General features: G+C 39.9%; 1 protein-coding gene across 1 annotated transcript in view; it reads left to right on the forward strand.

Moving 5' to 3' along the window:
- calb2a (calbindin 2a) overlaps positions 1-23,092 on the forward strand; it is a 24,797-nt gene extending 1,705 nt beyond the window's left edge. The window contains exons 2-11 of the mRNA XM_037766629.1: positions 3,680-3,756; positions 4,844-4,933; positions 6,819-6,899; positions 9,866-9,922; positions 12,720-12,797; positions 14,294-14,349; positions 14,485-14,524; positions 14,698-14,751; positions 21,091-21,162; positions 22,768-23,092. Coding sequence (XP_037622557.1) covers positions 3,680-3,756; positions 4,844-4,933; positions 6,819-6,899; positions 9,866-9,922; positions 12,720-12,797; positions 14,294-14,349; positions 14,485-14,524; positions 14,698-14,751; positions 21,091-21,162; positions 22,768-22,884 — 722 coding nt within the window. The 3' untranslated portion in view covers positions 22,885-23,092. The remainder of the gene's footprint in view (positions 1-3,679; positions 3,757-4,843; positions 4,934-6,818; positions 6,900-9,865; positions 9,923-12,719; positions 12,798-14,293; positions 14,350-14,484; positions 14,525-14,697; positions 14,752-21,090; positions 21,163-22,767) is intronic.
- The last annotated feature ends 1,188 nt before the right edge of the window (positions 23,093-24,280 follow it).

Here is a 24,280-nt window from a genome sequence, read left to right on the forward strand (position 1 = left end):
TGTCTCACTCTGCAGTAATATCTTTGCGTGCATTTGTCTGTGTTGCAGTAGTAGTAGGACATGGGACAAGTTCCTTTTTCCCCCCTCAACAAATTCATCAGGCATGTCGCTGCTGTCACGAAAGCCTCATGAAATCCTTTTCTGTGGATTAAGGGCATTTTGTGAACTGATAAAAGTGCTGATACTCAAAAAGTGGCCAATCTGAAAAGGGAGACCATTTCCTTTACAACTTTGAGAGTCAAACTGGGACACATACGTAAGTAACCGCTGCATTATTAAACAGAAAGTCCTCAGAAAGTCTCGCTGGTTCAATCAACTTTCTTGAGATGCTCAAAACACAACTTGCAAACAAGGCGAGTGTGTTGCACCTATTTGTTTTACACACACACTCTCCTGGGAATTCATTGTTAATGCGATCTGTTTTGACGCCTGCACACATCACGGTGAAGTGCGTTCCGCAGGGAAATCAGGGCAGAATGAGGAGTTGGTTGGGGGGCGGGGGGGTGGAGGGTCTAAGCAGCTGAGCTCCTCCATATGAGCCAATGTGCAGACAAAAGTTGTTATTGTTTTTACACTTTTTGGTCTGAGCGTAGGGCTGTCAGTCCTACCACCCAGGTGTTTACTGCTTTACATATTGTGCTTTGCAATGAGCCACTTTGCAAATCAAATCCAACCAGTGCACATGCATCTACAGATTTGGCTACAGTGTTTGATTTCTGCTCTCATTACTGGGAGTGTCTCCTGGCTCGGCAGAAAAGAAAGGAGAGCTAATTTGTTTGCTCAGATTGAGTAAACATCTCTTGAGTTGCAGATAAAAATACACAGGAGGCGATGCACCCAGAGATGATGAAACCACATATTCCCCTGTTGGCCCAGGATCAAGTCTCATCTGGATTGCGTCTCTTCGCAACTCCTCCGCTCTGCGTCCCTCTCATCTTTCTGTGCCGTCTCTGTCAGGCCTTTCTCGATTCAATCGCTTCAAAGCTGGAAAAGGAAACAACTGCAGCTCCTTTTGCTAATTATAGAGCCATTTGCTGTCAATGGTTTTTATTAACCTGGATGTGGACATTTTTGGGAAGCAAAATCCAGTTCCTGCACTGACCCAGCTGTGATCTCAACACAACATATTTGAATAGACGTGGCCGCACTCTGTTTTGAAAGGCAAATGCACTTTATATAGGCTTTAAACATGCACTTAGTTGGCCACTTTGAGAGTTTTCCTGTGTTGGGGTTGAATTTTAGAATCGGAACCAAAGGAGTGAAGCGTCTTTAGTGGTTTCTCTTGGGACTATAATGACGCAGAAACCAAAAGAGTGTGTGTTTGGGCCAAAAGTGGTTTTGGGAACCTTTTATCCTGCTGGTTGGTGCAAGCTTTAAGTGCTTGTGCGGAGAGGCCAAAGTATGTGAAAGCAAGTAGGAGTGCCCTCATTACAACATATAAAGCTAGTTATTTGACACTTAAATTGAATGATTTGGAAGTGAGATGAAGTCAGCCATGAAATGTAGCTGCTGGCAATTTTTTTTTCTTTTTTTTTTTACATATGCACCCTATATGGAATCATTGACATTCAGTGTAACTAGGGAGGATGGGTTCACTTTATGGATTTCGATGGTAAATGGTCCAAATCAGTATTCGAATGCTTATGTTTTTCTTTATATATATTATTATTATCAGTTATTCTCGGACGGATATTACTGTTTGTACAGTAGTGTGAGCACACAGAAGAACATTCAATTCAATTCAATTTATTTTTATATAGCGTCAAATCATAACAGAATTTATCTGGAGATGCTTTAACATGTCAGCCTGCTGCGCCGCGAAGCTTCGATTACCTTAAAAAAAATGGTATTTGGGACAGATGCCAGATGTCCAAATGCAATTTGAATAAAATCACTCTCTTTTTAAAGGTATATAAGTGGTTTTAACATTAAATAACATTGCAAAAGAACTAGCTGTGACAAAGGCGGACCTTTGAGTCGCCTCACATCGCCTGTGTCTTGGCCAAAAAGTTGCACTCGAACACACCGCAAAGACTACAGCCGATGGCCAACTACCACGTACGTTCTGCGCCTGCGTGAGATGAAAAAACATGCCGAAATCGGCCGAAAAAACTCTGACAAAGGCAGACTAGAAGCGACGGTGCAGGACACACCGGAAACACTAGGCCGACGGACGCTCACCGACGGCCCCAAATGGCTGACTGTCGGCTTGGCGGGTCAAAGCCTTAATGTGTCCCAGGCCTCAAAAAGTTTGTGAACCCCTGCCATAGGGGGCCTTAAGCATATTGTTATGGCTTTGAGGTTGATTGGCACAGAAAGAACTCATCCTGCATCTCAAAAAGCACAATACAAACAGACCCTCCCTTATGCACAAATATAATGGGGGAGTATGGATCTATTGCCGCATTTATTGAAGGTATGACAGCGCTCCGGCATAATCTATTCATAAATCTATTTTTATTGTCATTTTATGCCATTCGCCATGTAGTTAATCACATCTTACTCTGTTTAATTATCAAGCAGGCCGTTTCTCTCCGGAGTGCTAAATGTCAATAAGACCCACAGGAGGGAGGCTCGATCGCAGCAAGGCATTTTACTGTCCCACTTATTGAAACAGCAGAGATTGTATTCATGAGTTTTGATAACATCACTGAACATGCCCACACACACACACACACACACACACACACGTACACACAAATTTCCATGGATAGAACAAAGATGCTAAGATGTTGGTTGGATAGAGAGAGGGAGTTAGATAGAAGATGACAGAAAGAGACGGCGAGTTAGAGGGAGAGGAGAGGAAGTGGATGGCATAATAATCTTTGTTGGTGTTTAATGAGGCAGCTCTGCCTTCCAGGGTTTTATTGAAGCAGCTAGTCACATCGTTTGGAGCCATCTGTCCAGCCATTCGGCATGCTTGTTGATGGGATATTGGCACGAGTTCACAGACTACCTGGGTGAAGCGGGCGTACACATTTGTCCCCTGAATAGGTACTGTCAGGGCGACAGAACACCAGGAGTTAAGAAGTAGAAGAAAATCAACTTCATTTGTCCCCAAGCTAAATTTGTCCTGACAGAGTCCCAAAAGAAATGTGATGGACATCATCTTAGAACAAACACCGTTTGACAAAAGTGACACTGTCAAAATGATTGGCAGCATTCAGGAAAACAAGGTTAGGACATTCAAAAACTTCAGTTAAGCTTCAGTTTGTCATGACAAAATATCATCGCTTTCACAAGTTGCGATGATCTTAAAAAAAAAAAGGTAAGAATTGTCACAGTACACTGTTGTCCATATTGATTCGTCCCTTTTGCCAAACTCCCTGCTGAAGGCAGTATTGATCTCCGTGGAATAAAAGAAGCTGCCAGCGGATCATCACCTTCAGAATCTTAGAAAAGCAATTTTCCATATATAGCTCACAACCCAGTGAACACAGTCTTTGAGGAGTGATCAGTTTGCATGGTGTCAGTCAATAGTCTAATCTATTGAGCCAGAGGGGAAGGAAGAGAGTTACTGGTAAACGGCTCATGTTTGAATCAATACCAGGGATGTGCTCGACACTGTGACACTGTGACCACATCTGTGCTGATGGGGTTTTTGCATGTCAGCAATACTGAAATAAACCTCTGTGGTATGTTGCGATAACGCAGGTTTATGTCTGTCTGTCTCTCCCAGGTAATGGCTACATCGAGGGGAAGGAGCTGGAGAACTTCTTCAGGGAGTTGGAGATGGCCCGGAGAGGAGCAGGGGTGGTGAGTTCAGGGATTAGAGATGAAACACAGATACACATACCAAAGAACGTATATTGCTAAGAAGTGAAAGTCAATTGGTCGTTCCATTATAACATCAGCACCCAGTAGCAGAGCTAAACTTCCGCCATTTTGGATTGAAAGTGACTACCGGACGCCGGTAAAACGTCCGCCTAAAAAGTGCTGTACAAAAATAAAACTAAATTATTTCTATTCTATGTCATAATTTTGATGTCTCTAAGGAAATGGCATGTGTTGAACAATAAACATATTATAAATATGCATACTATTATAACTATTTTGCTTACTTACTTATTTATTTATTAAACTTTTTGCCGGCAGCTTCCCAGAGGAGCACAAAGTGAGCAATGGACATAAATGGAAGATAGAAAAATCCAGCACACAGATTTTGAGAGCAATCTCAAACGTTTTCATGTCAAGGACCTCCAAAATCGGTGTTCAATAGACCACAGACCATGGATGTATAAGAGGTTGCGTCCTGTGCTTTTGCCCTGTTAGTAAATAGTCTACAACTACATTAAATTCTGTTTATGTCATGCTACTAGTGCTACTAGCTACTGGCCGATAGCCGGTTGTTTGGGAACAGAGACGTTAATACATCCACCACGGTACAGGCTTACAGCATACAGCCCATGGGTGTATTATAAGATAATAAAAGTGATGAATTACAGCCAATATATCCATTATTACAGCCGCCTACAGCTAGCAGGAAGCTGACAGAAACGGATATGTCATATGAGCGTGCGAGCGTGATGCACGTTCATTCAGCCGAAGAAAATAACTCTGGATTCGGCTACTAGTTAATTTGACAACTTTTAGGACATCATGATTTAAGTGTTTGAACTGGGAAGTTGATTTATCTAGAAAAAAAATTATCCTCTGATTTACAGAAGTCTCTTTATACATCCATGGCCATGGACTCATTGGCGTTTTCAGTCCAAAGTGGCAGCAGCGCTACCACAGCACCATCTAGCGGCTGTTGTACTGGAGTTTCATCTCTATGCTTCTATACTCTTTGCACATACTGACCACTCTGGCTTCACTTGTATTGAGTACAAATGTTTTCTAGGACCCTACAAACCCCGTATTCAGAGAAAGGATGAAGGAGTTCATGCAGAAGTTTGACAAGAACAAAGATGGACGGATTGAGATGTCAGAGGTAAGGCCTTGGGGGTGCTTCTTGTAGCTTAACATAAAGACTGGAAACAGGGGAAAACAGCTTTCTGTCTGCTTTCTATGGAGGGTGAGACAAAGGCTGTGTCTGAAATCACTCACTACTCACTATGTAGTCGACTATATAGTGAGTTCACCATTTTGTAGCGCTGTCCGAATGTATAGTGAGAGATGTTACACCCTATATTGAGTGCTCCAGGAGTGAGTCCCAAAACCCGGAAATGAGTTAGCATTTTAGCACTTCGTCTGGAAGTCAATGGGTTTTTGAATGTGTTTTTAGTTACAGTATGCCTGAAATAAGGTCTGTGGTTAACACAAGCTTAAGAGATTTAAGCGTTTTGTTCTACGATATAAAATACATCAATAAATACCCCATTCGTGTATTTTGAAGCCTTTATGTGTCTTATAAAAGGCGGTTGCTAGCAAGTGGCTAAATGAGACTACTAAATGTCATCATGCCGACTCGTCTTCCTTTACAGCTTCGTTGTTTATACTGGCGTTCATGCGACCGTGGTGTAGTTGGTATATAGCCTTTTTACTTCTGGTGATTGCATTTACACTTCAAAAATCATAAAAGTGGTGTTTATTTGTTAAGACTATTTTACGGAACAAAACGTAACGTTGTTTTCTGCAATAATCCAAAACCCAATGGAAAAATCCTATTGGCTTTTTGTCGAGGGAACCAGGGTGATGCTAACTTCCTGGTTGGCCAACAAAAATATGTCATCACTGGAGCACTCTATAATGGACTCAAAGTATCCCACAATGCATTGTGAAAAGTAGTGGACAACGATGGTCAACCGAGTACTGTATACCATCATGCATTTTGCTGAAGGAAAACAGCACACGGACGAGAGGAAAGAGAGCAGCGCGATCGAGACAAATCCATGAGTTGTCGCACGAAAATAATGTATTTAATGTGAGCAGAGCGGTGCATCACAACACAAATGACCACAAAGTACTTTGTATTTATGAGTTTTGGAAAATACACTTATTGCCCCCACATACCAGGAATTCTTACCTTTCACAATAAAAGCCCTAGACATACGGTATATGCTGCTTTACAGCTTACCAAGGGGAACTTAAATTCACTCAGAGCATTCCGCTGGTAGACAACTCAACAAAATAGCTTACAGTATGTATTTATCACACAAAAAAAACACATGTCAGTATCCAGTATTTATTATGGTTGGTCTACCAGCAGACGTTGATCTGGCACGTTTTAATTGTGCGTCCGCAATAACGTAATTAACAGCGCCGAGAAAATGACCTGAGTAATGTCCGAAAGTGTTATACTATATAGTCCTCTACATAGAAATCCCTGGATAGTGAGTATGGAGTAGTGGATGACTGAGTGTTTTCGGACACAGACAAAGTTGTAAAAAGAAAAAAGCTAAGATAATTCACAGAGCCAGAGGAATACAGTAGCCTACAAGCGAGAGGCTTCAGAGGTTTGGTCAATACTCGGATCGATTGCATAAATACAGTCTTTATGTAGTCTCAATGGAGCGTCAGTTTGGGATATTGCTTTCACTTAATTTTACCATTTTCAGAGCGTGACTTGAAAGAGATGCAAGAAGGAGGCTTCTGCAATATCAATAATCCGCTGGCAGCATGGAAAAATTAGTTTTAGGTTCAGTTGTTGGAGTAAAAATCAGGTGCAAAGGCTTTGTCTGAACCAAAAATATGATAAAAAAATAAATAAATCAAACTTAGGCATAGCCCAGCTTCTCTATTATTCATGCCCGAGTTATCCATTTGTGGCTTTGCAGACAAAAAGCTCCCCAGTCTCCATCTCTTCTCTCCCAGCGTACCAACCCCACCATCTTGTGTTCTCACCACTCCCATTTTCCTGTCATTTCTTTCTCCAGCTGGCCCAGATTCTCCCAACTGAAGAGAACTTCCTGCTCTGCTTCAGACAGTTTGTCAGCTCCAGTGCTGAGTTTATGGCGGTAAGAGAGTGTGTGTGGATGGGCCGGTATATTCTTTTGATGCAAAGCTGCTGTCCCCCCTCGCCGAACTCTGTTATTTGATCAGTTCTTTGCAATACTTTTTGTACAAAGGCTTCTTGTTCACTAAGAAATGCCATTAGTCATTACCCAACCATACATTATAGACCAGAGTCGGTCAAGCATGCAGGGGAGACAGCCTGCGTGTTCTTATTCGTGCCTACCAGCTAATTTCACGGATTAATTCCCTGTGTATGGTTGAAGGTGTACTAATTAGTGAAATAAACTGGAGTAGCCTGGAAAGAAAACCGCAGACTCTCTGCTTCCATTGCACATGGTTGCCCGTTTCTGCTGTTGAGATTTAGCAGTTGATTTACAAATCGTGTGACCCCCCCTGGTCCATCATGAGCATCGACTGTAGAATTGGCTGAGCACAAATAAAGGCTAATCTGTGACAAGTGAGCAAGCAGAAGGCTTGAAAAAGACAAGTCCCTTCAGTAAAGTTAAAAGAAGGTGTGAATAGTTTGAAATGGCACTGATTTTATTCAACGTTTGGCTTACTGTGATCCAGTAAACTCTCCTGATCTTTGTTGTATCAGCTGCAAAGCACATGTTTGGCATAAGAGGAAAGTATTAATTACTTAGGCTTCATGGGAATGTCTCTGCTGGTGTATGCAGGGAAGCTATGGGCTGTTATGGGTAACCGTAGGAGTCAGAGGTTTGCAGAAGAGCTAATATGCACAACTCAACGCGCAGTGTGGACCTGAACATCAATCATGATTGATTCCATTCCTGTCAGAAGATGCGGTCGAAACAGAAAAGAACAAAAAAAACATGTCAACTTCATCCTACAATCTCTACAAGTAAATGGTAAATGAACTTGCATTTATATAGCGCTTTACACTACATGTCAGCATTCACCCATTCACACACACATTCATACACTGATGGCAGAGGCAAGGTACCAACCTGCTCATCAGGATCTAATCTAAATACTCTAAATACACCGATGGGAGCAATTTGGGGTTAAGTATCTTGCTCAAGCACACTTTGACATGTGACCAGCAGAGCCCGGGGATCAAACCACCGACCTTCTGATTGGTGGACGACCTGCTCTACCTCTGAGCCACAGCCGCCCCAAGTACAAAATTAACAAATACGTGAATGTTTATGAATGAACCACCCACAGTCAGCTGATAGAGTAGGAGCCAGTAGAGAGAGAGAGACAGAAAGGTTGTGAATGAGAGGGAGTGTAAAGAGGGTCTTCCTGTCTGAAATTGCGCATAAGCTTCATTTGTTTGAAGGAGATGTTTTTGCCAGCATAATGAAATAGATAATAGAGAGGGAATTATGATCTGTTTAACTTCCTAACAAAAACCAGCATGCAAACGGTAATAAGAGAGTGGATGTTGAAGTACATGGCATTTATTGTTTTACTTTTGTTTTTTTACCGTGGTATCGAATTGGTATCGAGAATCATGGAATTTCACTGGTATTGGTGTCGGCTGCTAAATTTCTGGTATTGTGACATACAGTCAATGATTCGCCAGCTGCAAAGGCCAGCTGCAAAGGCCAGCTGCGGACCACATGCTTGACTCAACGCTACACCCGTAGTGTGAAGTCGATCGGATGAACGGTTCTCGATGTATGCGAAGGGCAGACAGACTCCTTGCTTTGCTGTGTGATACTAGATACTGAATAACACGTGAAAATCTGTTTACAGAAAAACACCAGGCACTTAGCTGTACTTTTGAGCCACCAACAAAACCAACAAAACAGTGACGGTTAGCAGAGCACCTAAATCAATACAGCTACCGAGCAATCAGACATTAGCTACACACAATTTTAATGGATTGTGACTAACAGAAAATAAGAATTTCTGTTTTGTTCTGTTACCGAATAGCAGCCAAGTTGTGTGTTTAAGAAACCAGTTATATATGAAAAGTTCAAAGTACGGTAAAAAACAAGTTTAGTTCTGCTGTGAATTCTGAATAATGAATGATTGCAGGAGTAACAAAAAGCCTTCAGCAGAGCAAGATTTGTGTTGAAAGGTACTAGAAAAGGGAAATCATATATTTTTGTTCCACAAAATGCCTTTAGAAGATAAGAAAATGGTAGATTTCATGTTAGATCTGCTGCAATGAAAGAATGGAGCCAATTAGAAACCAGTTACATGTGGAGAAGAGGCCGCCCTTGTCTCCTGTGTCATATTGAAAAGGAGTAATGAAATGAGAGGAGGTGGATGAATGAAAGAGAAGGTGTGGAGAGAGAAGGATAGAAAGGGCAAACAAGAGAAAGCAGGAACAGAGAGGACGTAAATTAAATGTCGATGGGAAGTTGAGAGCCTGAGTTTGAGGACATAACAAGAGAGGAGGATTAATCAGTCTTTGCTGAAGGGTGCAGGGAGGAGGAAGTGGGCAGAGAGGTTTTTAAAGGGTTAGAATGAGGAAGCAGAACCTTCTATTTTCAGAGTCATATATAATGGATAACACCACTGTGGCTCCTCTTTGCAGAGCCCAGAGGAGGAGCGGAGCAGAGGGGGGAGGAGGAGGAGGAGAAGGAGAAAGAGGGAGGCCATCCATCTTTGATAAGGAGCCCTTCTTCGGACAGGGACAGCTGCTAGATTAAAACATTCATTAAAATGACTTTCTCTCCCTCCCTCATTTCTCTCTCTGTCTCTGGTTGCCCTCTGCTGTGTATGCAGGCGAATGGGATTGTATTGAAGACTGTGTGATTACAGTGACGGTCCCGGCTTTTGTGGTCGTCCCCTCTGGAACGATTTCTTCTCTGCACCAGAGAAAAATCAAACTCTTAGCGCAGTTAAAGAGCAAGCTGGGGTTCAGTCAGCAGAGAGGATTTATGTAGGGGGGGGATGTAAATCACTCTGGAGAACAACAGTGTGTTTGTGCATCAGTGCTGAAAAACTGCTTTCAATCCAATAACTCTTTTGTTTTGTTGATTTCTTGTAGGCATGGCGGCGATATGATACAGATCGCAGTGGCTACATTGAAGCAAATGAATTGAAGGTATGTTTTATGATTCTCTATGATAAAACATGTTGCAACTTTTGTGCTTTTGTGCTTTCATTTGCAACATCAAAGGCTAGCATAACCAATAAACTAATATATACAGCACAAATACATGTTATTTATTCACCCGCATACTTGGTCATACTTATTCTTATTTTGTTATGTCTTTTTTTTCTTTTTCTCCCCCCCACACATTCAATTGCACATTCAAATGCTCACTAGCCGAGCGCCCAACCTAAACTGTAATAAAGATATTAGTAGCTAGTAGCCACTTCTTAAACCATACTCCCTGTACTCCCCCTGTAATCATTTACATTTATATTTACATATATTTATTATATATACCACTGTAATAGTTGTGTTTTATTGTTATTGTGTTTCCCTGGATGTAATTCCCATACCTTTAGTTCATTTTGAGTGCAAAAGTGTAGCCAAAATGTATTAATTTATATGCATATTTTCTATTTATCACCTCCTAGATGTTACATTGTTTTGACACCAATAAAAAGAAAGGAAAGAAAGAGACACAAAAATAATCCTCTACATTTTTTGTGTTATGATGAGTAACTACCCTATTACCTTACTGATTCTGAATCTGCTCACTGAAAGGAATAGTTATGGAAAATAACTACTAGGTAGGGAATGTGCTTATTCACATTCTTGCCAAGATTGAGATGAAACACCTACCAGCACCTCCATTAGATGCCTGCCAACCCTGCCCGTTCTCATTCTCAGGGTGTTAAATACAGAGGTGTTGGCACCCTTTAGCGCCGGTATGAAACGCACCGGACGTTCCATTAACTATAATGTAAACCCATCAGCGGGAACAGTAAATGCACCGATAAAGTGTGCAGGGAGTGTGGTGACGTAGTTTTAAGAGTGAAAAGACACATACCCGAGGTGGATGGGTCCAACAAACACAGGACTTTCAACAAGGAGACTGCTGTTCGTGTTCACAACGTTCAGTGTCATTTTCACTGTACAAACGTAGTAGTTTTAAGCCCAACCATGTAGTTCTTTCCTAAATTTAACCATAGCGGTTTTGTTGCCTAATCCTAAAGTGACGCCAAGGGTAACCATAGTGCTTTTGATGCCAAAAATAAAGTGATGCCAAGGGGCTTGACGCCAAGGGGTATGCGGTATGTGACGAGTTGGGATGAGAATGTGTCGGCCAACCATGGACGTAAAAAGAGAACCAGATACAGCGTTGGAGGAGGGGCCTCGTTCATTCCCATGAAAGTTGCTCAGTGGTGCATGAAGCCAAAAAATTGTATCTTCCTTGGTGTAAAATTACCTGGATCTTCTGCATCCATGGGTCCATAGAGCAAGTGCACTAGTGCTTCCTTTTACCCGGCCTCCCAAGCGCTTGGCCTCGGCTCATTCACGTGAACGGCAGTTCATTATAACTCTGGATTAAGCTATTTATACAACTTTTAGGACCTAATGATTTAAATAAGGGCTATTCAAATGTTCGTACTGGGAAGTTGATTTACCTAAAAAATAGTACCTGCTGATTTACAGACGTCTCTTTCCCAATGTAAGTCTATGGGAAAAAGTCTTTTTGGGCCCAATGGCATCATGTGACGGACACGGAAGTTGTAGTACCACCGTCTGGCAACTACAAAAATTTGCTTCAAAGCATTCAAAACCTTCCTTTAAAGGCCCTTGAAACATCTGTACAAAATATTCATATTTGACTTCAAAGAAATAGCTTAGTAAAGATAAGAAATTGATATGCTGAAAATGGCTTAAACTGTAGTCTTTGCGCTGGTAGGTGACATATTAGCTACAAACTTCCACAAATAATTAACATTTCAAAATGTTCGTCACTCTGAGTTTCAGTGTGATTTTTTTTTTGGATACATGTGAGCACTTGGGGCAGTAAAGCCAGACAGCAGCTTTGACAGAAGAGAGTTAAGTGGCTGCTCTACTGGAAATCCCCCAGTGACCATGAGTGTTTTTTTTCAGGTGAGGATTCAGATGCAAAAAGCTTTTCAGATTATTCACTTCAACACCTCTAATGAAATGTTGTGTCAAATTATATAAAGGAAAGTGCTCCACGCTGGGGAGTTGAACATTACTGGGGTCAGTGATTACGCGTCGAAGTACAGATTAGGCTGCTTTTTGGGTTGTTATGGGATCACATCTGTTCCAGCTGACCAGGTGCAGATGAGTTACTCAGGTGTGGCCTTTTGAGAGCTTTGGAAAAATGCAGATGAGATCGCAGGCAGCAGACATGTGTCTGACCTCATGATTGTGAGCAGACGTGGAAAATATCTGAGTATATCGACTCAAGTACTGAACAAGTGATGTCAGATAATACGTCTACTGTACCTAATAGCTGTAGTTACTCTTTACTTTGCAGATTAGGATTTTACATACAAAACACAAGGTCAAATTATAAAATACCACTGATATCATTTTTTTCTGTCTTCATTCTTTTATTCCTCTTTCTGTCTTAATGCTCTTCCTTCCCAGCCTCCTCCCGTCCTTGTTTCTTTTATCTTTCCTCACCTCTATCTTTCATTATTTTAACCTTTCCTTTATAGTTTCCTTCTTCATTTGTTCCTTTCCTTTCTTCATCAACTAATCTGAAAAAATGGAAATCCCCAAAACTGAATAAACTAAACTGCAGTCTTTAAATTTGCAAGAGAGTAGATTAAATAAAACTCACAGCATTGCTTTGTTTGTTTGTTTTTTTCCCTGGGGGACCGAGTACCCTGTATAGGCCTTCTACTTCTGCATGTTCTTCCTCATTTCTTTTTTTTTTATCTACATGTGTCTCTGTCCTCAGGGCTTTCTGTCGGACCTGCTGGAGAAGGCTAACAGACACTACGATGACAAGAAGCTCCAGGAGTACACACAGACCATAGTAAGACACACACACACACACATATGGAATCACAGATGTACAGTGTAATTGGACAGTTCTCACTATTCTGTTGGGCTAAACTTCATGCTCAGTATCAGGAACGTAAGATTAGCATTTTTATATATTTTTCCTGCATTCTGGTGAATTTTTATGCGCCATTTTCTGCCTTTTTCCCTTGCCAAAAGCTAGCCTAAATTTGGAGCGTAATTTAGCCTCCTTCCCCAACAAGCTAACATTACATGGTTGTTACAAATAGATTTTTTTGTTTCATATGATACCATGATATCTTCACTAGCTAGCTTTAAGATTGAGCCCGCTACAACCTCTTAAAGACACTAATGTCAGCCGGGATCGCCGGTGATCCCTTGGGTCTTTGGGGTTTGATAATAATTTTTTTGGGGTAAAAAGAGTCTAAATTGCCAATACAAATAAGATACTGATTTTGCATTGTTTCTCAAAGTAGTAAAAAATAACTAAAAATGGCTGAACGACTGTAATATAAAAAATATAATATCGGAAAAAACAGCAATGAATCCTACAGAAGTATTGTGAGCCATATGCAGTCTTCATGAAAGGTATATGTCAGGTGTCGGTCTGGCCTGGAGGACCTCTGAGGCCTACCGTGTCGGTGGAAGCGCTTTGGCGATGTGCGGCTGAGTGGTTCGTGACCCATCGTGTCCTGCAGGTTGTGTGTTTACAGCACAGATGTGCTAACATCTGCTTCTTCCTGGAAGCCCCAAAGCTGACCTGACCTGCTTTTCTGAAGCAGTTTCCTCAACACACTACTCCTAGATACACTTGGCATTCATTATTGTTTCTTTATGCCTTTCAAGGGAAGACAGCAAGTTGATCAGAGATTTTGTCAAATAAATAAATACATATGCATCAATACTATTCAGGTCCTGCTGTTTCTGTGTCAACAAATCGGCCATGTGATGAATGGTTTCATATGAAGTATATGTGCAATAACAATATGTACAAATAGAGAGTGCTCCAGGGATGGCATATTTTTGTAGGCCAATCAAGAAGTTAGCATCGCCCTGGTTCCCTCGAAAACCCATTAAAAAAAACCATTGACTTCCAGACGAGGGAACCTCATTTCTGGGTTTTGGACTCATTCCTGTAGCACTCTATAAGAAGCCCACCTTTAACTTTTCTTTAAGAGAAAACGTAATATTTAATAAAATCTAATTTTGCATAAATCTCCCTCTAAAAAGAGAGAATGTTTAGGTTATTATTCTGTAAAGAAATCACCATTGACCGCATCGGCTGAAAAGTCCCTTTACTGGTCCTCTGCTAAACATCTAGAACTATGAAAGAAGGTTGTGGATGTATAATGGAGGTAGAAACTTTATGGCTGTCCATTCTATTTCTCAGTTAATGAAATTCACGGGACCATATTGGCGTTCATCTTGACAGCATATACCTATAAAAAACCTTTCTTTCATTCTCTCTCCTCTGTCCCATCCTATCTCTGCTCTGCTTCCACTTTGTAGCTCAGGATGTTTGATCTGAATGGAGATGGGAAGTTGGGCCTGTCAGAGATGGCAAGGTAATGTGCAATTTGACTTGCTTCTGTTCACTATATAAATGTTGAAACACATTGCCCGCAGATTTTCTTACATCAATGGATTTGAATAATTTAATGAAATATTGTGTCCGCTAATGAAGTCCTTTTCTCCCACAGGCTTCTCCCTGTTCAGGAGAATTTCTTACTCAAATTCCAGGTATGGAACAAAGATAGTGCAGAAAAAAATGTTCATGCAAAACAAAATGTCTGCATTATACACTCTGAAGCACGTACTATAGTGTAGCCATGGTTGAGTTTTGGCTTACTGTGACTTCTACTTATTTGGCAATTTTGTAGTCTGATAATCAAAGTCAAACCTTGATTTTACAGGGTGTCAAGTTGAGCTCTGAGCAGTTCAATGCCATCTTCACATTCTATGACAAGGTAGGTAACATTTTTGTTCAAGGTAGCATATATATACACACACCAGCTACTTTATTACACTTGTTCAACTTCTCTTAACGCAAATATCTAATCAGCCAATCACATGGCAGCAACTCAATGCATTAGGCATGTAGACAAAATCAAGACGATATGCTGAAGTTCAGTTTGGCATGACCGCATGGATCCACCCTGCCTTGTAGCAGCGGTTCAGGCTTCTGCTGGTGGCGTAATGGTGTGGGGGATATTTTCTTGGCACACTATGGCAGCAGTTTTAAGGTTATATATATATGAGCCAGCAGGGGGCGACTCCGGAAATTCTGTTCTGTATTCTGAGCAAAATTAGTATTTACTACAATGCTCGACAGTAACATTTGGACACTTCTTCATTCATATTTAATCAGAGACAGTTAACAAAAATGATTGTGTTGGCAACAAATACATCCCCCATGAGTCTTAGCCATGGGGGGACTGTTAAAAGATCATGGGAGTTGTTGATGAATGCTAATGAAATGATTGTTTTATCTTGGTTAGAATAACAAGGTATGTTAGTAGTAGATACAAATTGAATTACTAAAATGCTAATGTGGTTGGAGGACTTGGGGAATGTACAGTAGTGTTTATTTACACTGTAAAATAAGAGCAAAATGCAACAGAGCTAGAAAAAAAAAAGTGTCTAGACTCTTGAGTCAAGTTGTCTGGATGACTCAGCACTGTTTGTCTGGAGTTTCCCTTTTTGTAAAATCATGAATATGCAAGTTCCTAGGGCGCTCCCCAACTACCTAGGGAAATGAGTCAAGCTTGGCACACCTGTCTCTTTGTGTCCAGCTCAGGGTGGTTGAGCAGTGTTTCAGTGAATGGCTTCTTTTGCCACATTAGCAGTAGATTGGTGGGGAGGGACTACAGGGAGCGATACGATAAAACACAGACGAGAACAGAGCAGAGTTACGGGGGAGGGTTGTACATCTGCTAAATCATTTTTTGTTTATGATATCTTTTGAGTTTTAGTCAGCCTGAGGGACCGGCTATAACCTAGGTAGCTATAAGAAGGCTGACTCAATTCTTGAGGAAATACTCAGCTTGGTGTGGCAAAGCACCCGTGCAAATATGCAGCCATCTTTTGAGTACAGTATGTAGTATGTTTACAGTAAACTACCAAATATATAACATATATACTATTATCCAGCATGGATACTACAATGATTGATTTTTTAGTAAAAAGAAAACATGCTTCCTCTGTATTTGTAAAGTTGGTAACACTTTACAATAACCATCATTTATAAAAGGTAAATTGATAGTTAATTCAATTTAGTTAATAGTTATTTTACTGTTAGCAAACAATGAAATGATAATTAATAATGTTTACTAATTATGAGTAATGCTATAATTTGTTATTTTGTTATTGTTGCACATATTACAACACATTATAAACTATATTAAAAGTATTTGTTAATGATTGCAAAATGATTTGTAAAGAAATTGTTTATAAAACATCTATAAACATTACATAGATAGATGGAGCAGATATTTGTAACACTTTGTTAATGGTTATGACTGGTTTGTGAACCATCTATAAACATAATTTGGATGCTATTATAAAGTTGCTTATAATACCTCGTTAAATGGTTAATAAATACTAAAGCATTTATAAACATTATTTAGATAGATAGTTCAAATTTTGTCAATGGTTAATAATTGATTTCTGGTCCATCTATCTTTTTAATGTTTATAGATGTTTTACAAACAATTTCCTAAAAGTTTACACTAATAATAATAATAGCTAATACTTAATATATTATATAAAATGTTGTAATGTGTGCCACAATAAACTGTTAATAAATAGTTTACTAATACAATCAGAATGTAAATGTTATTGTCTCTTATCAGCTATGATAGAATATATCATTTATAAACTAATCATGTTGTATTACACAAACTAATGATAAAATAACAGAAATTATAGCATTACTAATAATTTGTAAACAGTAAAATAACTATTAACTAAGTTTAATTAACTATCAATTTACCATTTATAAATGATGGTTATTATAACGTGTTACTGTGAAGTTTAAAAATGTTAATAATTGGCACTGTAATATTCTATATTTGTCTCTAACAATGAAATAATCTGAGAATATAATTCCATGGCTACAAAACCTTGACGAAACTTTATTGGCACAAGGTCAACATTTTCCAGAGCTTTTAGCCACACAGTATTTTCATCTGCCAATGAAGGAGTTGTGTCTAGAAGGTAACCCGCAAATTGGGATATCTGGCAAAAAGTCTTGTGAGACTCACTGCCCGACGACCTATACTTACCTTAACTATTCAAGATCAATGCCTTACCTTAACTATTCGAGATCAATGCCTTACCTTAACTATTCGAGGTCAATGCCTTACCTTTACTATTCAAGATCAATGCCTTACCTTAACTATTCGAGGTCAATGCCTTACCTTAACTATTCAAGATCAATGCCTTACCTTAACTATTCAAGGTCAATGGCTTACCTTAACTATTCAAGATCAATGCCTTACCTTAACTATTCGAGATCAATGCCTTACCTTAACTATTCAAGGTCAATGCCTAACCTTAACTATTCAAGATCAATGCCCTACCTTAACTATTCGAGATCAATGCCTTACCTTAACTATTCAAGATCAATGTCCTACCTTAACTATTCGAGATCAATGCCTTACCTTAACTATTCAAGGTCAATGCCTAACCTTAACTATTCAAGATCAATGCCCTACCTTAACTATTTGAGATCAATGCCTTACCTTAACTATTCAAGATCAATGCCCTACCTTAACTATTCGAGATCAATGGCTTACCTTAACTATTCAAGATCAATGCCTTACCTTAACTATTCGAGATCAATGCCTTACCTTAACTATTCAAGGTCAATGCCTAACCTTAACTATTCAAGATCAATGCCCTACCTTAACTATTCGAGATCAATGCCTTACCTTAACTATTCAAGATCAATGTCCTACCTTAACTATTCAAGATCAATGCCTTACCTTAACTATTCAAGGTCAATGCCTAACCTTAACTATTCAAGATCAATGCCCTACCTTAACTATTTGAGATCAATCCCTTACCTTAACTATTCAAGATCAATGCCCTACCTTAACTATTCGAGATCAATGTCTTACCTTAACTATTCAAGATCAATGCCCTACCTTAACTATTCAAGATCAATGCCCTACCTTAACTATTTGAGATCAATGCCTTACCTTAACTATTCAAGGTCAATGCCTAACCTTAACTATTCAAGGTCAATGCCTTACCTTAACTATTCAAGATCATTGCCTTACCTTAACTATTCAAGATCATTGCCTTACCTTAACTATTCAAGATCAATGCCCTACCTTAACTATTCAAGATCAATGCCCTACCTTAACTATTCGAGATCAATGGCTTACCTTAACTATTCAAGATCAATGTCCTACCTTAACTATTCGAGATCAATGCCTTACCTTAACTATTCAAGGTCAATGCCTAACCTTAACTATTCAAGATCAATGCCCTACCTTAACTATTCGAGATCAATGCCTTACCTTAACTATTCAAGATCAATGTCCTACCTTAACTATTCAAGATCAATGCCTTACCTTAACTATTCGAGGTCAATGCCTTACCTTAACTATTCGAGATCAATGCCTTACCTTAACTATTCAAGGTCAATGCCTAACCTTAACTATTCAAGATCAATGCCCTACCTTAACTATTCAAGATCAATGCCTTACCTTAACTATTCAAGATCAATGTCCTACCTTAACTATTCGAGATCAATGCCTTACCTTAACTATTCAAGATCAATGCCCTACCTTAACTATTCGAGATCAATGGCTTACCTTAACTATTCAAGATCAATGTCCTACCTTAACTATTCGAGATCAATGCCTTACCTTAACTATTCAAGGTCAATGCCTAACCTTAACTATTCAAGATCAATGCCCTACCTTAACTATTCGAGATCAATGCCTTACCTTAACTATTCAAGATCAATGTCCTACCTTAACTATTCAAGATCAATGCCTTACCTTAACTATTCGAGGTCAATGGCTTACCTTAACTATTCGAGATCAATGCCTTACCTTAACTATTCAAGGTCAATGCCTAACCTTAACTATTCAAGATCAATGCCCTACCTTAACTATTCGAGATCAATGCCTTACCTTAACTATTCAAGATCAATGCCTTACCTTAACTATTCGAGGTCAATGGCTTACCTTAACTATTCAAGATCAATGCCTTACCTTAACTATTCGAGATCAATGCCTTACCTTAACTATTCGAGATCAATGCCTTACCTTAACTATTCAAGGTCAATGCCTAACCTTAACTATTCAAGATCAATGCCCTACCTTAACTATTCAAGATCAATGCCTTACCTTAACTATTCAAGATCAATGTCCTACCTTAACTATTCGAGATCAATGCCTTACCTTAACTATTCAAGGTCAATGCCTTACCTTAACTATTCAAGATCAATGCCCTACCTTAACTATTCGAGATCAATGGCTTACCTTAACTATTCAAGATCAATGCCTTACCTTAACTATTCGAGATCAATGCCTTACCTTAACTATTCAAGGTCAATGCCTAACCTTAACTATTCAAGATCAATGCCCTACCTTAACTATTCGAGATCAGTGCCTTACCTTAACTATTCAAGATCAATGCCCTACCTTAACTATTCAAGATCAATGCCCTACCTTAACTATTCAAGATCAATGCCCTACCTTAACTATTTGAGATCAATGCCTTACCTTAACTATTCAAGGTCAATGCCTAACCTTAACTATTCAAGGTCAATGCCTTACCTTAACTATTCAAGATCATTGCCTTACCTTAACTATTCAAGATCAATGCCCTATCTTAACTATTCAAGATCAATGCCTTACCTTAACTATTAGAGTTCAATGCCTTACCTTAACTATTTAAGGTCAATGCCTAACCTTAACTATTCGAGATCAATGCCTAACCTTAACTCTTTAAGGTCAGTGCCTAACCTTAACCATCTCACGAGACTTTCCCATCTCGTGGGTTACCTTCTAGACATGACTCAATGAAGGCCATGCGATATTGCTGAAAGCTCCAGAAGATTTCCAGTAAGTTAATGTGCCAAGAACGTTTTGTCAAACTAGTATTTCCAAGGTCAATAACGAACCTTTAAGCTCAATATTCTTTATTTAGTTTTTGTTTCTTGCCACTGTGTAGGCCTTAGTTATTGGGGCATGTTCATGTCTCGGGTTGGACTGAAGGCAAGCACTCTCTAGCTCACTTGCAGAGGACAGGGTTGAATGTTCAATTATAGATGAGCCACTGCGGTTCATTCATGTAGACTATCTCTGCGAATGGAGCACTACCATTTATGGGTGTAATTAGTTTCATCATTTCGTTATGAGCTGAGCCCCTGCAGCTGAAACACAGGCAGCTGCTGTCACTGGCGCTGCAGAGCGCAGGCAGGGCAGAGTGCGGCCGGTCAGCTGAACGCTAACATGGCTCACAGTGCCACAGCCCCAAACCGTGCGAGGCCTTGAAAATATCTGAAGTTCAAGATGGCACGCAACTTAGACAGACCAGCCGATACCTGATGTTGCTCCGCTTTGCCATAACTCTGCAGAGTCGCAGGTCTTTCATCCTTAAAGTGAAAATAAATAGAATTCACACTTTATTCCCACGATCTGGAACACTTCAGTCGAGCTTTGTAAACATCAAACAGCATCTCCCAAAGTAAAAAATAACACTGGCAAGCCACTCAAGCTCTGAAGTCATCTTGAGACCGAGCCTAGATGAACAGAACATGGTTTTGTTCCCCTTGCCAAGGGAACATTTCCAACAATTTGGACTTATTTTTTGGCAACAAACTCTAAACACTACTGTGAGACATAACTCATTAATTAGCAAAGTGGCTCCATATTGACTTTACAGCTAACCCCCTTTACAGAGTTGTGAATGGGAAGTCTTTTTTAAATCGTCATTCAAGGATGGCCATTTGGCTGGTGCATTCATGATGGCTGCCGTACAATATTGCATGACGTTGAGCGGCAGAGCAGGACACACGAATCAGGAAGCTCAGAATCTAAATATAGCTGGTCCACGCTGTTTATGAAGGAATGCAGGATTTGTCTTGATGAAAACTAGAACAATCTGGTGTAATAGGCAGCTGCGTGTTGAGATGCAGTTTAAATGGCTGCAGTTTAATTATGTTTTGAAGTCTGCTCGCCGTCTCCAGATCATTTTAATGATCTTGTCGTTCCTTTCAGTCCTCTCTGAATGTTTTTTGGAGATGAAAATAACATTTGTGGTGTGTTTCTGTCAACGTCTTTCAGGATGGAAATGGCTACATTGATGAGCTGGAGTTGGATGCCCTGCTACGAGACCTTTACCAGACAAACAAGAAGGTGAGATGGCGGCTTTGGTGAAGGTTCACAGGCATTTTACCAGTACATACTTTCTCTCTGATCATTTCTGCTTCTCCCAGCTGTTTACTCCCTGTGACTCCTGTGTAGCATGCATCAGAACAGAAACAAACAAAAACAGAAATACACACCAAAAGACTGTATTTAAACATATCTCTTTAATACTACATGCTATGTCTGTATGATAGTTACAATAATAGAAGTAGTGAACATGAACAAGCAGAGTGGCGTTGACTCCTCTGGTTCTTAGTGCTGCAAAAGCTCCGACAGCAATCAACAGCTTTATTGATGCCATCAAATGATTCAAGCTTATTAACTGTTTTATTATCTGCATTCAGGATGTGTATATTGGTGCAAGCCCTGACTGAGAGGTTGTTAAACCAGGGGTAAAATCTTACGAGAGTCGAAGGTGCATTTGTGTGTCGGTGTGACATCACCTTTGTCTTGTTATCAGGACCAAAGTAATACAGAACTGCTTGAAATTCAAATGTATAGGTCTCACATTCAGTTTAGTTGACATTTTGAGGATAACATTACATCACACACTACTACAACAATGTCAAGACACAAAATACAGTCCACTTGTTTTCATTGTGGTCCTTAGCAAAGATATCTAAACATTATTAATATTAAATAATACATACAAATGTTAGAATTTAGTAACATTGAATTTAATTTTTATGCCTCCACGGCAGCGACAGCAGGTCGTCCGTACGGACCATTCTTGTATCTCCTGTAACACCTGGAGGGAATTTCTTAAAATTTGGTACAAACGTCCACTTGGACACAAGGATGAACTGATTGGATTTTGGCAGTCAGAGGTCAAAGATCAAGGTCACTGTAACCTCACGTCAACATCCCATTCTTGTGATATCTCTGGAACACTTCGAGTGAATTTCTTCAATTTGGTACAAATGTCCACTTGGACTTAAGGATGATCTCATTAGAATTTGGTAATTCTAGTCATTGATAATACTGTACTATAATACTACGGCTAACTAGCTCTACAATTAATTACAGTAACAATGCTGCTTATTCAGTACCAGAAAGTGAGCAATAAAAAACCCACAAGCTCTCGATGTTGGGGTCATCTCCAAAAACAACAAAAGGAAGAAAAAAACAAAACTTTTTACACATCCTTCATTCCTTATTGCATCTTCTATGGATCATGAACTTGTACAAAAGTCAAATTCCTTGTATGTGTACACATACTTGGCCAATAAAGTTGATTCTGATCCTGATTCTCACAGTTAGCATAGCTAAAGCTGATAAAATCTGATAGCCACAGTTGTAACATCAGATGGCCAAATCAGTAGTCGTTGGCTAAAAATGAGAGGCCTTCTTTTGTTTACCTCTTTTCTGCAATCAAGCACCCATTGTTTCAAAAATAACTATGAATTTGTGGTAAATATGTTATCATCAGTGTCAACTGTATATGTATTGTACGGTTGTACAAATAATCTGACTGTCCAGTAGGCTACTGTGAATTTAGCTCCAAATAATCAAGCATCTTGATTACTTCACTAGTTGTTGGCCTCTTCAGTTTTACCAACTCTATCATAACCCTCCCCCCTTTTTCTCGTTCAGGAGATGGACCTGAAGAACCTGACGGGCTACAAGGAAAGCATCATGAGCCTGTCCGACGGAGGGAAGCTCTACCGTGGAGAGCTGGAAATCGTCCTCTGCAGGGAGCCAATCCCGTGACTCTTCCCCCTCTCTCTCTTGTTGTTTATCATCATTTTCTCTGCCTGCCCCGCCCTGCTCTCCCAAGACCACGCCCACATCCAGCTGCCTGGCAACAACATATACCAGGTGCATGTGCCAGACACCCCCTATCATTTCCCCAAGTTACAACATCAGAATGAATAAGTGCACCGTCAGCACGCAACAGCTCTTCCCCCTTAAGCCCTCATTTTTCTGCCACCTGACCTCTGACCTCTACCCTAACTATGACCTGTCTGAAACCTCTACAGTAGCTTTTCACCTTCTCAAATCTCCACTATGTCCTACTATTTCTGACCTCATAAACGTCCATGCCATCCATGCTGTGCCTGACTTGCGACTCCTGACCAAAAGCCCAAACCCATTTTTCCACAGAAATAACCCGTTGATAACCCCTGATCCTTGACCCCGGCTTCATTGACCCCTCCATTCCCTCCCTCTTTCAACTTTGCATTACATACAATATATAGTTAAACAAAACTGCAGACAGCTGTGTTTGAATTTATCTAATTTATAATCTGTGATGGAACTGGTATTGATTTTTTTCCGCCTCTCGTTTGTCCTGACGCCCTCTTGTTCCATTGCCATGATATCATTTTCATTTTCAATGTTTGTTTTTGGCTGATACTGTCAATTGAAAATATTAATAAAACGTCTTAAGATAAAATCAGCTTTGACATCGTATGAACATGATTTCCCGCCAGTGGTGGTTATGCCGATGGAAAGGATTACCTCCTGGACTTCCCCGTGCCTGACAGTCTGAATAATTCACAGCCATGCAACACTGTGTTATTCTCTCAAAGTTACATTTGCTGATTGCTTTCTGTTGTGCTGACCTTCTGCATACCAACTCGATTATGTTATCAAGGCCTCCCAGCTTTAAACTGCTCCCTCGCCTTCAATACACTAGCGTAAGCATAAAAAGGATTAACGATGGATGCAATCACAACAAGAGCAAGATGGTGCACAATTTAAAGCAGAAAACCACTAAAACTGGAATCTGGTGTTGATGCTGGTTGTTGTGTTGAGCAATTTAACACCAGCAACTACAACTTCTAATGCTTTCCGTGAAAATGTATTGCTTAGTGTGCATTAAGATGATAGAAATAATGTCTGTTTCACTGTAGCACCGACTCAGACAGCTTTATTTGCAGCGTGATGTCTTTCTCCCAGTTGCATAATGAAAATGACTGAAAAAACAAGTAGAGTGATATTGCTGAGTCTGCACAGCAATGTACTGCAAGGCATTGCCTGTCTTTTCCCCTCGCGTGAATGAAATGAGGCAGCACAACAAAACATTTCTCCCCTCCCTTTGAGTTGCTGAAGCAAACCTGAACCGAAGCAAAAGCTGACCCTAAGTTCCAGTTACCATAAATTT

This window comes from Sebastes umbrosus, chromosome 4, assembly GCF_015220745.1.
Source record: "Sebastes umbrosus isolate fSebUmb1 chromosome 4, fSebUmb1.pri, whole genome shotgun sequence".
NCBI lineage: Eukaryota > Metazoa > Chordata > Actinopteri > Perciformes > Sebastidae > Sebastes > Sebastes umbrosus.